Source organism: Microchirus variegatus (genome assembly GCF_963457635.1).
Source record: "Microchirus variegatus genome assembly, chromosome: 21".
NCBI lineage: Eukaryota > Metazoa > Chordata > Actinopteri > Pleuronectiformes > Soleidae > Microchirus > Microchirus variegatus.
Window position 1 is genome coordinate 9,374,807 of NC_139822.1, and position 15,589 is coordinate 9,390,395.

General features: G+C 42.6%; 1 protein-coding gene across 1 annotated transcript in view; it reads right to left on the minus strand.

Moving 5' to 3' along the window:
• Positions 1 to 521: 521 nt before the first annotated feature.
• slco5a1b (solute carrier organic anion transporter family member 5A1b) overlaps positions 522 to 15,589 on the minus strand; it is a gene marked incomplete at both ends in the record, with an annotated part of 82,188 nt that continues 67,120 nt past the window's right edge. The window contains 9 exons of the mRNA XM_083907996.1: positions 522 to 593; positions 1,301 to 1,374; positions 3,423 to 3,487; positions 4,428 to 4,481; positions 7,277 to 7,443; positions 7,773 to 7,892; positions 9,666 to 9,743; positions 12,656 to 12,729; positions 15,245 to 15,392. Coding sequence (XP_083764122.1) covers positions 522 to 593; positions 1,301 to 1,374; positions 3,423 to 3,487; positions 4,428 to 4,481; positions 7,277 to 7,443; positions 7,773 to 7,892; positions 9,666 to 9,743; positions 12,656 to 12,729; positions 15,245 to 15,392 — 852 coding nt within the window. The remainder of the gene's footprint in view (positions 594 to 1,300; positions 1,375 to 3,422; positions 3,488 to 4,427; positions 4,482 to 7,276; positions 7,444 to 7,772; positions 7,893 to 9,665; positions 9,744 to 12,655; positions 12,730 to 15,244; positions 15,393 to 15,589) is intronic.

Sequence of the window (15,589 nt, forward strand, 5' to 3'; positions counted from 1 at the left end):
TCAGCGCCGCCTCATCCTAAGACGTTTCCCCACTTTGATTTTAAGACAAATTTGTCTCGCCGACCAAAAGAGGGCGCTAATGTCACACTGTGTGAATGTCGCAATTTTCGTACACCAACGTGCGGCGTCAATTCAGGTAAAATATTGCATTTTTACCGATTCAAACTGACAATCTCGTTTTTTTCCCCGCGCAACGAGTTGATGCTAATCTAATGAACAGAAACTATAATTCGTACATTTGAACACGATTTTTTAAATCAGTTTATAAATAAAATACAGTGAAATGTCACCTGGAGAACAGGCGGCATGGATTGTTTACGATAGCGGGAAGTTCTACGTACGTACGCGACCGATTTGGACGGATTAGCGCGAGGAGAGGGACGGGAAAAACGGACGATGTAAAAGGTGGAGGATAAAAACGAGATGAAGGAAGAGGGTGAGACGGGAGAGGACAAGATGGAGAGAGGAGGAAGCAGTAACAGAGAACACTAGCACTGGACGTCAGCAGGTGGCGCTCCGTCCTACTGTGGAAGAGACTTCAATATGGCGTTCACTTCCTCAGCGACGGCCGTTAGCGCAAACTCAAACTGATCCTGTGGTGAAGAAGAAGAAGAAGAAGAAGAAGAAGAAGAAGAAGAAGAAGAAGAAGAAGTAGAAGAAGAGTTAAAATCAGATTAGCAAGAGAAAAGCCCTCAGTGAAAGTAGAAAAGAGAAGACGTCTCACATATTTAGCTGGTGTTTATGCTAACTACCAACGCCAGCTCGCGTTAGCATTTTCCAGCTAAGTATTTGCTGTTAAAATAATCGCAAAAGGATTGTGGGCACTTGTGTTTGGCGTGAAAGTTAGCGCTATGTAGGCTAGGTGAAATAAAAAAAAGCATTTAGCTTGAGCCGGACACAGTTTCTTTTGTCTTTGTGTTAGCCGTGTGTTGTTTATGCTAACAAACATGCTCATAACAGCTTAAGTTAGCATTTTCTAGCCCAGTGTTTGTCACCTTTATTTTGTGTGTGCAAAGGATTGTGGGTACTTCATTTGCTGTTACCATAAGCATGTTGTGTGAAGGTTAGCGCTTTGTAAACTACTAATTGTCTCTTTGATAATTAAGAAGGTTTTTTTTTTGTTGTCTTTGTGTTAGCTGTTGTTTACGCTAACACACATAGCCATAACCGCTAAAGTTAGCATTAACTAGCTCAGGATTTACTGTATGTCAAATTTGCCGTAGACATTGACTTTTTCATATGTTAATATTATATTAATATTATAATAATACATTTATTTTATTATTTTTAGAACCTTTACCTTGTTCTGAACCATCCCCGGCCTCTGGTCGCGCAGATGCTCCAGAGTCGCGGCGATGTCGATCTCCTTGGCGCCTGTCGCACAAAAACACACAACAACAACAAATACTGTAAAAAAATCACTGTTAAATTAAATAATGTTTGTTTAATGTTTCTATATTTTAATATCACATAATATTACTACATATGCAGCTAACATTTTTAAGGGCCTTGATTTCAAGGACCCTTGAATTATAATTTATTTAATTTTTTCACATTTACAACCTTTAACCAATGATCTTTAGGACCCAGGGGGACCCTCCTTGAAATCCCTGAAAGTTTGTCAGTTTGGAAAAAAATTTCAAGGCCCTTGAAGGTTTTCACTCTAAAAAGACACTGAAGGTCATTGAAAGTGCTTGAAAACATTTTTTTTTCAAATTCACAAACTTTCAAGGATTTCAAGGACCCTAAATATCAACTTCACTTCTTTCTGACACAACATTCAAGCACCTTTCAATGACTCCGTGACTATTTAAGGGCCCTGGAATTTTCCAAAACTTTCAAGGATTACAAGGACTTAGTCGTTTACTCTGTTTCCTAATGTGTTCTTTATTTAAATATTGTGACGCAGGAACAAAAGACGATGGTTTGAACGCAAAAAAAAAATACTTAGAGACGGAATTAAGGATTAAGAGCATTGGAAAACAAGAAAAACATTGAATTTATTGTCCTTTTTTCATCCTACAATCGTTTCCTCGTTGCTGTTTCCGGATAAAACCCCTGAAATTGGACGACATTAAGGGAAAAGAAGCTTCCTAAAGCAAAGAAGAAGAAGACAAAAAGCCTTGGTCGAGGAGGAGAGGGAGGAGGGAGGAGGGAGGAGGAGGAGAAAAGGAAAAGAGGGAGCGTTAAGGAGGAGGTCGAGAAAAACGCCGAGCGACGCAGCTGGACCTGGGAGAAGAAAAGGCGGGAAAAAGAAAACGCAGAGACGCTGAAAAAGCTTTTCTCTCAGTTCTTAAAGGATGAAGAGAAGGAGGAGGAGGAGGAGGAAGGTAAAAGGGAATAAAACGTGAGAACCACAGCAACACCTCCTCGACCCTGCGATGCCGCCGTCCTTCATCTGCCGTGTGAAAGAGGGAGGAGGAGGAGGAAGAGGAGGAGGAAGAGGAGGAGGAGGTCTTTGATCAGGAGGAGGAGGAATGTAAGAGCTGGAGGCGCTGGCTTCTCAGGACGGAGAGAAATGCAGGGAAAAACGAGCTCAGCGGGAAATACATGAGGTGTAGTACGTGTAGTACACCAAAAGATCCAGCAGAGGGCAGGTGGACAGAACAAGCAACGACGAGCAACGCTATGGAAAGCCCCGCCCCCCCACACTCGAGGATAATTGGCAAATTATAATATAATGACATTTTTGGACCCAATTTTTTTTTTCCAAAATGATTTTTTTTTTTTTTTTAATTGTCAAATTTTGAACGACATAGTATAGTATGACGTTTTTGTCAATTTTTGGACCCAAATTTTTTCTTCAAAAAAATTGTCAGATTTCTTCTTCCTCAAAAAAAAAATCCAAGAAAATTGTCAAAAAAAATTCCAAGAAAATTGTCAGAAAAGAATTTCAAGATTTTACTTTTTTTTTTTAATTGTCAAATTTTGGACAACATGGTATAGTTTGACGTTTTTGTCAAATTTTAGAACAAAATATTTTTTTTCAAAAAAAAAAGTCAAATTTTGGACGACATAGTATAGTAAGACGTTTTTGTCAATTTTTTACTAAACATATACATTGATGAACGATGATTTTCTGTTGTCGATGCTCGAGAGTATTCAAGTTTTTACGTAAATCGCGAACCTAAAATAAATAAATCCGTATAAATTGACGCTGTTGCCTGTTGCTCTTTAATCGACTGTAAATCAGAGATCAGATGATAATCTGATTAAAAAACGCGTCTAATTTCTCTTTTTTATTATTGAAAATAGCAAGAAAAATAAAGATAAGCGGATCATTCATTAATCTATGAATTTACTCTCATTCATTTGTTGTTTTTGGCAGAAAAACACAACAATTTCCCATTTTGCCGCCTGTTTCCATGGTAACACGTTTGCACATAACCTGCAGAGACTGAAGCACTTTTTCAAACACCCACCTTTAGCCATCTTGTTGAGGACCATGTCGATCAGGACGTAGGTTCCAGTTCTGCCCGAGCCGTCGCTGCGCGAGTGGGCGAGAGACAAAGACGCACACACACAAACACAGAGAGAGAGAGAGAGAGTTAATCCTTCAGATTATTAATATTAATAATCCGTGTCTTTGCCTTCATTTTACAGCGAGTTTAACGAGCAGAAAAACTCTGGAAACTTGACACGGACGTTACGAGCTGGGGCGAAAACCGCATATAGCTATCGTGCTGGCGCCCCCTTTAAGGTGAAACGTGGATGGAGCGAGCCAAAGTTGAATTGAACCGAATTTCACGAAACTTGGCGTGTACGCGTCACAGCCCAAGACGAACAAAAAAGTCAATTGGAGCCGCGGTCTCAACGCAACAGGTAGTCGGCCATTTTGAATTGGGCGTCCATCTTGGCTTTCGGAAATGAGCTAACTCGTCTATGGGCACGTTTATCGTACCGACATAGACACGTCGCGACAAAGCGAAAACATCAGAATTTTGGCGGATTCTGACGATTCGCCACGTAACAGAAAGTGCCTCTGTAACTTACGTACGTTGACCGATCGTCTTGAAACTTCCTACGTGACACAAGAGACCGACTCTGAACCCGTTCAATTTTTTTTTTTTTTGTAAACTGGATTTTTATACACGTTACGACACATTTGCGCACTTTGTGTTGCCGCAATTGCGCAACGGTTTGCGCTATCGGACAAATTCACACGGTTTCTGAAAGGGGAGAAGTTGCACGTCAACGCCAACGCGTGCTCATTACGGTTACTTTACTCACGCTGTTGCAGGAAGCCAGCGAAAAACGCAAGTTTCCATTTTTTGGCCTGTTTTTGGACATCTCAAACAAACACGTGTCATGCTGTTCAAATTTAAAATTCAACGCGCAAAAGTCCGGTGTTCATGTACAACTACAGATACTGAACGAAACATTAACAGCAACATTAAAGGCACAGTTTCAGTCGTTTTTATACTTGCCTGCAGTGGACAATGATCGGACACGAGCGTCCGCGGTAGCACTTATTAACTTTCCTGTAAAGAAAACAGAACAAAAAGGAAAGAAATATATCAGTCGATGACAAAAGTCTCAGCACAAACAACCGCGGAACACAGGTTTATTCACATTTTCGATAAAGGAACAGAAACGGATTCTGTGAGTTTGTCCACAAAGCCCCTGTTAGCGATGCATTTGGCTAACACTTCTTGTCCGTTAGTGTTCACCACGTTTACGATGAATCGTTTTTCAAATTGAAAAACTGCAGTTTGAAACAACGCAATGCTTAAATCTTCTGTTTTTGATTGTTCAATCCTTAAATGTGTTCCTCTGTCACATTTTTAAAAACCTTGGATACCTGTCAGAGAATGTCCCAACAAAGCCAGTGCAATGGTCCGGTTTGGTTCAGTACGGTACGTATTTTTTTAGCGTTCCCATTAGGAATTGTAACTAACGTAAACTATGGTTCCGTTGTTTGGCACCTTTTCCTCTGGGTTAAACGTTGTGTTGCAGAAAACCCAAAACACTCAGGATAACTTTTCACCAAATTACCAGAACTTTTTGTCAAATTTTGGGCCAATTTTTTTTTCTTTAATTGTCAAATGTTGGACAATATAGTATAGTTTGACATTTTAGTCAAATTTTGGACCAAATTTTTTTTTTAAATTGTCAAATTTTGGACAATATAATATAGTTTTACATTTCAGTCAAATTTTGGACGAATTTTTTTTTTTAATTGTCAAATTTTGGACAATTTAGTACAGTTTGACATTTTTTTCAAATTTTGGACCAATTTTTTTTTTAATTGTCATACATATCATTATATGACGTTTTAGTAAAATTTTGGACCAAACATTTTTTTTTCCAAAAAGTCATAACATTTTGGACGACATAGTATAGTATGGCGTTGAGTATGATTTTGGCAGGAAGCTGCACTGTTCACATCCACAGAGATTCAGTTTTTCACAGTAATACGTGCGCTAACTCGCCTTTTTTGTTGGATTGTTGGATAAACGTTGTGCTGCAGGAAACCCAAACCCTCGGCGGAACTTTTTACCAAATCACCAAAGATCCTACGAGTTCGGACGCCACCGTAACTTTTCACGCTTTCATTCATACAGAAAATCCTCGGCTTCCTTCTTCCTTCACTCCAGGACGTCGCAGACACACGCTGCCTCACCGCAGCAATAATAATAATAATAAAAAATACCCACATCATCTCAGACTCCTCTACTCACGGCCATCGCGAGTTCGACCCTTTCGCCCTCAGGGGGGCGATAAAGGTCAATAAAATCGCGACGTAGCGGCAGACTCATTAACAGTTCCTTCCCCGCGGCCGAGCCGCTCTCTCAACACAATAACTCATTTTTAACACCAAACCTGTGCAATACACTGACTTTACTCCACAGTATATTTATATTTATATATATTTTTACTGCTTTGTGATCGTAGCGTCTTAGTTGTGTCTTTATGTTAACGTTGGACGAGCAATGTCGACGATCCAGGCGTCCATTTATCAGAAAGTTCGGATACTTCAGGTCCTCTCTGGCTATTGCAATACTCATAAAAAGCACCAGGGGGCAGCGTAAGTGTCAGATTTATTCTGGGTCTGTCAGATTCTGCGATATATCGCTCGATCGTCGTGGATTTAACGTGAGTCGTGAGCTCTGACGCCGAGGAAGCGGAACTAGCTTTGTACATTTATTGCTAAAAAATAAATAATATATAATATGGGGACAAATTACATAAATAAAACATAAATAGGTTATTAAATATTATTACTTCTGTCCATGAACCACTGATTGTGCTAAAAACTGATTTTCAACCACTTAACAAAAGAGCAAAATAGATATGTGCTGAAGTCTATTTGTCCAATACGATTTAAACCCGTGACTCACTGTCCTGCACCAAACCCCATAGAGAAAACCAGCGATTTTACGTCACAGCGCACAGGAGTTGTTGCTCCACCGCCGCCTCCGTCGGAAAGCTCAAATGTGCGATCGCGTCACGTCCGCGTTTGAAAACCTTCGTTCAGAACGACCTCAGTGACACAAAGTGACCACACGGGGCAGCGGTAGACCAGCAGCTCCTGTGTCCCCGTGAGCTAAAATCGCTGGTTTTCTCAATGGGGTTTGGTTGAGGCGAGGAATCGGTGTGTGAACGTGTGTTTTCGGGGCGTTTAAAGTTGAGATAAAGGAGTGAACATATGACACTCTATCCCTGAGCGATCCCTTTAAGATCACGGCACAAGTCAGAAATCGTCAGACAGCAGGGAAGCAACGGAGAGACGACGACAAAAGAGAAAGAGAGGAGGAAGAGGAGGAGGAGGAGGAGGAAGGAGGAGGAGATTGGACGCAGTCAAGCAAACCATGAGCAAGCAAAAAGAAAAACAAGGAGTGAGAGGTCACCGCAGGTCACCGGGCAACAGCAAGGAGTGAAAAAGAGGAGGAGGAGGAAGAGGAGGAAGAGGAGGAGGAAGAGGAGGAGGGAGGCCGTTTGGTTGCAGAGTCACAGTCTCCAATGATCACTTTTGTGACTATGCAACTGGGCTTATATTACTAGCTGCAACATCACAAAAATGACACTGGCAACCGCTAGTTAGCTGGTAAGACGGAAGGGAAGAGGGAAGGAAGGAAGGAAGGAAGGAAGGAAGGAAGGAAGGAAGGAAGGAAGGAAGGAAGGAAGGAAGGAAGGAAGGAAGGAAGGAAGGAAGAAGAAGCTCAGTCGTTTGTGAGTGAGGTTAAAAATCAAAACAAAAACATGCCGTCAGCGCGAGGTGAGGCAAACCCGACGACCGCGGAGGCCGCCGAGCTTCCCGAAGACGATCGCCTACCTGCGGAAGTCCAGGAGCGTCCGGCTGCTCTCGGGAACGTTCTGGTTGAGCCAAGTCAGGAAGTGGAACTGAGTGACGGTGCGCGTCTCGTTGGTCTGCATGTTCTTCAGGTAGAAGCTGCGAACCAGGAAGTCGTCGCACCAGATGTGTTCGGACACGAGGTTGACCTGCAGGAGCACGACCATCACAACCATCACAACTATCACCACAACTCACACTTTTTAGATCAGTTTACGTCAAATGTGTTGATTTGAATCTGGTAAAGAGTCTGGAAAACAAGGAACGTTTGGTTCTAAACTTGTGTTTCAACTGTTTTGATGATCGCTTAACGTTAAAAAACACCTCGTCTGACTTCTTAAACGGAAATATTTTCTGGTTTCTTTGCTCCGTTTAACAAAGAAATCATGAAAACTAAACGGTTTGGGAAACATTTTTCTACACTTTTCTGCCATTTTATGGATCAAACAATGAATAAGTGCAAACAATGGCCTCTTACCTCGTAGATGTGGTACAGGTTGGAGCCCTCGTCTGGCCAGTAATGGTAGCACTGCTTCGCGCCGCTCTCGACGAGAGGCGTTAGCATGACAATGACCACGCAGCCGTTCTCCCACACCATCTGAAACCAGAACACGAGCGCGGTAAGACTTTGGCGACAGAACCTCACACCGACTCGAGCCATTCCGGGAACGACCGTCCAATAGCGGACGAGATTCGGCGTCACGCGTTCTCGTGTTAGCGTAATTCCTCAACTGTTGAATAACTGGCGGAAATATGGAAAGTGAAAGTTATCTCGGAAGAAAAAGGGCAGAAGAACTGACTCATTAACGTCTGATTGAGCGATAACTCTAATGGCGTTAGCATCGTTGTCCTCGGTCCTTGATACCTCCACTTGGTAGGCTAGCGTGACGCTGTAGCAGTGCGCCGACAACGAACAACGTCATCGAACGCGACAACGGAGCAACGGTTTGTGGCAACAAGACGTCATACTGTCGCCAGACGTTAGAAGGCTATTGGATGCTTAGAAAACCCTTTTGCAATGATGTTAGCACAGTTGAAAACAGTTTTATTTGGAATAAAAATCCTTATTTCTAATCTTGTCAATGTCTTGACTATATTTTCTATTCATTTTGCAACTTTTTTGATGAATAACAGTCTGACTTTTCATGGGAAACACCGTGTACTTCCTAGTTGATTCGCCCCCCTGTGGCCATTCTGGAGAACACAGGTTTAGGTTACTTCTGCGTTGGCTTCACTTTCGCATTTTCAAACACAGTCTGCTCTGTTTGAAACTCTGGTAACGGACTAAATGGAAGCGGAGCGCTGTAATTGCTGCTGCTGCTGTTCCCGACTGAGTCGTTTGGAGAGCGCGGCGTGCGGTCGTATATTTCCTGCTGGCGGTCGTATTCTCACAGCCGGAGGGCGAGAGGGCGAGAGAGCTCCGGCTCTGGAGATCCATTCAGTCAGCTGTTAATGGAAGCCATAAAACAACGGCGCTCCCACATCATCACCGCGCCGGATAATCAAGACGGATTCACCTGCCGTCCACTCAGGGACAGGAACGCCACCATCAACGCCGCCGCCGCCATGATGGAGATTTAATTGATGTTAATGACCGATGTTACTTTTCGCACTTTTACGCGGATTCTCATCGCGCAGATGTGAAACTGACAGATTCCGACGCCGACTCCTCGGCATCCTCGTGGAGAAGAGTTCGTGTAACGAATAAGTCGCGGTTAAAAAGGCTGGCTTACGATAACGGCGAGCACAAGCTACGTCAACGATTTGTATCATAACGGCTTTTCATCGTACGGGAGCGCATACTTTCACGACACGACCGCTAACATCCATCTGCCGTCTACTGCATTTTGTTGTATTTACACACACACACACACACACACACACACACACACACACACACACACACACACACACACACACACACACACACACACACACACACACACACACACACACACACACACACACACACACACACACACTCTCCTGGTCTAAGATTCCCAATCTCAACCCAATCTAATATTTGGGACGGTTGGGAAAGTGTTTGCTGTCCTGCATTAAAAATGTGTTTCATTGTTGACTGGTTTTGTGTGTGTGTGTGTGTGTCTGTGTGTCTGTGTGTGTGTGTGTGTGTGTGTGTGTGTGTGTGTGTGTGTGTGTGTGTGTGTGTGTGTGTGTGTGTGTGAAGTGAACACGATGGTAAAAGAGAGATTAATAACGACACCAACAGAACAGGCCGGTCTCCCATGCGACTCAGCAGCACTAATGAAAATCGGTTAACTCTTGTTTAAGGGGAGAGGAAATATTGATTGTGTGTGTGTGTGTGGGGTGTGTGTGTCTGTGTGTGTGTTTGTTTGTATGTGTGTTTTACCTGCCAGAAATCAGCCACCGTGGACGGCAGAGGGCCCTGAGTTGCGATGTACGCCGGGTTCCTGGGATCGTGATCCATCTGAGGAAGGAAAGATGAGGACATGATCATATCAACCAGCACAGTCGCCCCCTGGTGGCTGTTCCAATAAACTCCTCCTACTTCCTAATTGACTTCGTCTCGGAAAAGCAGAAGATGCTTTTCTAGTTCCTCTATAGATGTTGAGCGATTTATCAGTGAGGGACGATTCATGGTTCTTCTGGAATTTGGTAGACTTTTTCGGGAACTGTCCAAGCTAGGTGAGGCCGCTAAAGTTTTCCAGATCGGGGAAAAACAGAGCGGAACGGTTCGGTTCGGTTTCCGTTTCGGAACAGTACCAAAATAACTAGCCCGAACCGTTCCATTCTTTGGCACCCTTCCTCCCCTTGGAGTACCAGATTAAAAGGGTACGGTACGGTATGGTATGGTCCCAACAGAGGACCCACAACAGTCCGAAAAACGTCACTCTCTTGCAACCGGTGTTTCTTTAATGCACTGCGATCTATTCCCGTACCGTCGTCGGTGAAAATGCAAGTCTGACCGAGGACGTTAGCATTCCAACCCGAACCGTACCGCGACAGTTTACGACGTATCTCTGTCCATTTTACGTTAATCATACATTCTCGTGTTTTCACAGCTGGAGGAGTTTCTCGGTCAAAGGAGGAGGAGGAGGAGGAGGAGGAGGAGGAGGAGATGAGGACTTGGACTTCCTCTCGGCGACTTGATGGAGATTAGAGCAGGAGGCGTCGGCGACGAGCGTGGAAGCGAAAAATGTGCGAGGAAGTGAGTGACAGTCCCGCCTATTACTATGCAAATTGTGCGGTAATAACGGGCGAGACCAATTTAGCTGGAGGCAATTACAGCGAGGAGGACGGATCATTTCTGAGGGATTCTCTCTGAACGTCTTTAACGCTCCTCTGTTCTCTTCATGGCGACCAAACAATAACGCTACGCTAATGAACTCCAAATGTAACTCAGAGGGAGAAAAAAGGGACGACACGGCACAGATGATTTACGCTCATTAAAACATCGGAATTACACCGCGGGTCTAAAATAATGTAGCAAGAGGCAGGAGTTGTGCTTTTAAAAAGACATTTGAAGGTAAAAAAATGTTTACGTCTACATTTGTTGAGACTAAGAAAAGAAGGAGAAGACTAGAGGAAGAAAGAGTGAAAATTTGTAAAAGGAGGGAAAATGTGAAAAAGGAGGGAAAATGTAAAAACCTACAGAAAATGTGAAAAAGGATAGTGTGAAAAAGGAGGGAAAAGGGCAAAAAAAAGGAGGGAAAATGTGGAAAAAAAGAGGGAAAATGTGAAAAACTACGGAGAATGTGAAAAAGGAGGGATAGTGTAAAAAAGGAGGGAATAGGGCAAAAAAAAGGAGGGAAAATGTGTGAGAAAGGAGGGAAAATGTTCAGGAGACAAGAAAAACAATGTGTAGAAAAATCTAATCAAATCATATTTATTTGTATTTTTGTTTAATTTGCAATTAAATGGAGTAAAAAGTGACTTTGATTTTGTGTGTGTTTTACTTTTTTTGTCGTGAGTTATGTTCTTGCGTTATTGTTTAACTTTGTGTGTGTGGGTTCACAGATTTTTAAATGCTAAATGTTTCTTAAGCGTTTAAAGGAATAATCCGCTGATTTTTTTTTTTGCTAAATTCCAAACAGAAAACAGAAAAGTTAACTCTCCACGTCTTCTTCCTCTGTCGTGTTCTGAGGCTTAAACCCACCGTCAGAGTAAACACGCTAACTAATGTCAAATTAGCATAAATCAAGGTCAAAGACGAGCGTTTTCTCAACGATCCAGTTTTTCCGTCTCAAATGAGAAGTGAGCTGAGAGCGCCGCGGCGTTAGCGCCTCCTCCTCCTCCTCCTCCTCCTCCTCCTCCTCCTCCTCCTCCTCCTCCTCCTCGTTGTGAATCCTCACCCGAGGTGTTTCCAGTCAAACAATCATTAATATTCATGGTGCAGAACATAAACACTAGCTGAGGCTAAGCAAGCGTTGCATCAAAATTGATATTGTACGACGCGAGGCTGCTTTTGTTCCCGCGGCGCCCCCCCGGGGGACGGAGGCAGCAGCCGTGTGGAGCGGCGACGTGGAGATTGGGAAGTTAAAGTGATAGTTTTTTTTTTTTCCTGTGACGAGGAATAAGCTTAAGAGCAATTTGTTCCCGTTATCGCTAACGTATATACACGAGAATTAAAAAATAATTAAGAAAGACTTGGAAGATGTCGTAAAAGCAGGTTCACACACGTTTTATTTTGAAGGCCAGTTTGAGAGGAAGCGGTGCTACGTATGAAAATAACATTTGGTTCGTTCAAGGATCCGAAGAATGACATAAAAAAAAGGGTATAATGTAAAAGTGACAGATAATGTAAAAAATTTACGATTTACATAAAAACGGATGTTTTATTTTGAAAGAATAACAAAAACCCGAACCCTTTTATAAGAATAACATCAATTTACTTAAAAATCTCTTCACTTCCGTTTGTTGGAGAATCTACGTAGCCGTAAATATGCAAAAAGACGCTAGTTTGTCCATTGAGGGCTACTGTAAATAAAGAAAGAAGATCCAAAATGGCCGCCTCTGTACAGCTGACCCTTTATCTTAAGATTCAACTGGTAAAAAATCTGCAATATCTTCACCACAGCGTTTCTGACTTGAACCTAACGTTTGCCACCAAAGTCCGTAGAGAAAACCAGCGTTTTTAGCCTCGTTTGCTAAGTTTGCTATTCTTGGGTAGATCGGAACAAAAGGTTTCAACCCCCAAATTCCAAAAAATACTACATTTAAACTTGGTGATGGAGGCAGCAGTGGATCAACGAGTCTTCTATGCAACGATGTAAAATCGCCAATTTTCTCTGTGGACTTTGGTGCAGGGAAAGTGAGTTTTTTATGACTTAAACTCCAACCTTCCGACGTACCAACTCGTCAAAGAGTGCGGTCACTTACGATGGGGCTGGCGTTGATGTAGTCCGAGTTCCCGTGGCTGCTCTCCACCTTCAGGGTGATCCTGGAGTGATCGTCTGGAAGACAAACGCAGGAATTTCAACGCATTTTATCGAAAACTTCCGTTCGCAGCGGCTGAGAAAACAAGAGTCTTTGTGAAGGGAAACAAAGAACGTCTCTGTCACGTAGAGATTTACCCGTTTGTGAGGTTTTGTTTTCACTTTGCTTCAGAACTTTGAAACCAACAGGAGACGTTTGAGAAGCATTTGGGAAAACTGGGGACATGTTGGGAAATTGGGGACATTTTGGGGGAAAAGAGGACATTTAGAAATGTGAGGACACTTTGGAAAATACAGCACAATGGAAAAAATGTTATGAAAAAAAATGGATAGACAGACAGTTTTGGAAAACGGGAAATTTGGGGAAAAAAGAGGACATTTGGAAATGTGATGACACTTTGGAAAATACAGCACAATCTGGAAAAATTGTTGTTTTGGAAAACTGGGGCAATTTGGAAATGTGAGGACAATTTGGGAAAACAGAGGATATTTTTGGAAAACTGGGGACACTTTGGAAAGGTGAGGACTGTGGGAAAACTGGACAGTTTGGAAATGTGAGGACATTTTGGGAAATTGGGGATATTTTGGGGGAAAGAGGACATTTGGAAATGTGACGACACTTTGGGAACGTGAGGACATTTTGGAAAATACAGCACAATTTGGAAAAATTTGAAGAAAAAAATGGAAAGGCAAAGACAGTTTTGGAAAACTGGGGCAAATTGGGAATGTGAGGACATTTGGGAAAAAAAGAGGACATTTTGGGAAAACTGGGGACACTGGAAAGGTTAGGACAGTTTGGGAAAACTGGGGACAGTTTGGAATATGAGGACAGTTTGGAATATGAGGACAGTTTGAGAAAACTGGGGACAGTTTGGGAACGTGTGGACAGTTTGGGAGGTAGACTATAATTTAGGAAAGCGAGGACAGCCTGGCGTAGTGAGGACACTTTGAAATGAATAAGAAAATAATGGAAAGGTGAGGACAGTTTTGGAAAATGGGGACAGTTTAGGAAAGTGAGGACATTTGAGGACATTTGTGGACATTCACACGTCTTCACAGAGTTAGCAAAACCTGGGACACTTTAGAAAATAGGGACAGTTTGAGACTTTGCAGGAGTTAAAAAAGAATATAAAGTGAGGACACATTTGGGATCATGTGGACATTTTGTGTATGTGTGGACAGTCTTTAAAACCAAAGACAGACAAACCAGTTCTGTCTGCAGCGTTCGTGCAGTGATGCTTTTGGAATTGGACGGAAATACGCGGCGCGTGGCGAACGCGGCCGACTCCTGATTGACACGACGCTCCAGACAAATCTGCTGCAGAAGCCAGCGATGCTTCAAATGTGGGAAGTGCAATTTCTCCCCGACAAAACGCTTCCCTGCTGACGACCTGGGTTTCATTAAGCCGCGGAGCAGAGAACGGGACGGAAGTTATTTTTTTTAAAGATGGGCTATTTCCACAGAAGCGTAGAAATTTTAATCATTGATGAGGGCAGAGCTCGAGAGCTTTAATAGAAAACTAATTTACGGCCCTGCTGCTCACTGCAGCTGCTCTCGGACTGCGATAATGGAGACTGCGCTCGGAAAAGACCGGGAATGTTGTGGTGAGACGATTCCACGTTTGAGCGAGCGACACCAGGAAGTGTCGCCGTCAAACTGCCGTGGTTCACCTACGCTCTCCTGAACAGTAATTATGCAAATGAGGTAAAACAACAGTCATTATCGGTAACTATTATCGGCAACGTTTTTGCAGTTCTTCCGGTGCAGGGCGTTCGAGTGATTAAAGGTCCCATACGCTACATTTAGCCTCGCACGATGTTAGCAAACAAACAGGTCCCATATGAAATGTCCTTATTTTTTAAGGAAAAGCACTTTTTTCAATGAATATTACACATTTTGAGAAAGAAATAAAAATTTTGAGAAAGAAAATAAAAATTTTGAGACATTTTTTTTTAGTTTTGAGAAAAAAAATTAAGTTTTGAGGGAAAAAAAATAAATTTGAGAATTTTTTTTTTGATAAATAAATTACATTTTGAGGAAAAACATTTTTTGATAACAAAATACATTTTGGGTGAAAAATGAAGTTTTGAGAAGAAAAATGTAAGTTTGAGAAAAAAAAAATTTGAAAAAAAAAAAAAATTTGAGGGCAAAAAATGTTTTTTTGAGGAACAAAAATGTTTTTGACAATTTTTTTTTAACGTTTTGAGAACTGTTGGTCCACGATGATACAGCACAAATATTGCAATGATTTCTTGAGAGAAAAACCATGGATTAAACGTATCCCAGGTTAGCCATCGTTAGCCAAACAGTAGCTACAAGTCTACGGATAAAAATGAAACAGAAGAATCCTAACTTTGGGTTTATTGGGTTGCGTTTCAAGGTCTTAAATGTGAGTTCAGGGGGTTTTTTCCTGCTGAAAGAACCTCAGAAATGATATTGTACTACGGTTAATTTCAACAATCGTCTAAAACGATGAGCAGAACGTCCGACAGAAGCAGAAGAACAGTCTCAAACAGAGGGTTCACGTCTTACATGCCACCACAGCAGCAGAGCGGTTCTTCTTGGCGTTGCCGTCCTTCAGGCCGACGGTGGAGGCGTTGGGTTCGGCCTGATACGCACACAGAGCCTCCCACTCCTTCTCCAGGCGGTCCTTGTTCTTCAGGTGGTCCTCCATGTAGGACTGCAGGAGAAGGGAGGGGAGAAGAGGGAGGAGGTGAGTAAGGAGAGACAGAAGATTGATGGATGGATGGATTTCTGTATGTGATGCTGCTGCTGTCAACGGCGGAATATAAAGACACGTCGCACGTCCATCAGACTTTGGTTCAGCTCGTCTTCATCGGCCTGATGGACAGACTCCACCTCCAGAGTTAGCGCGCG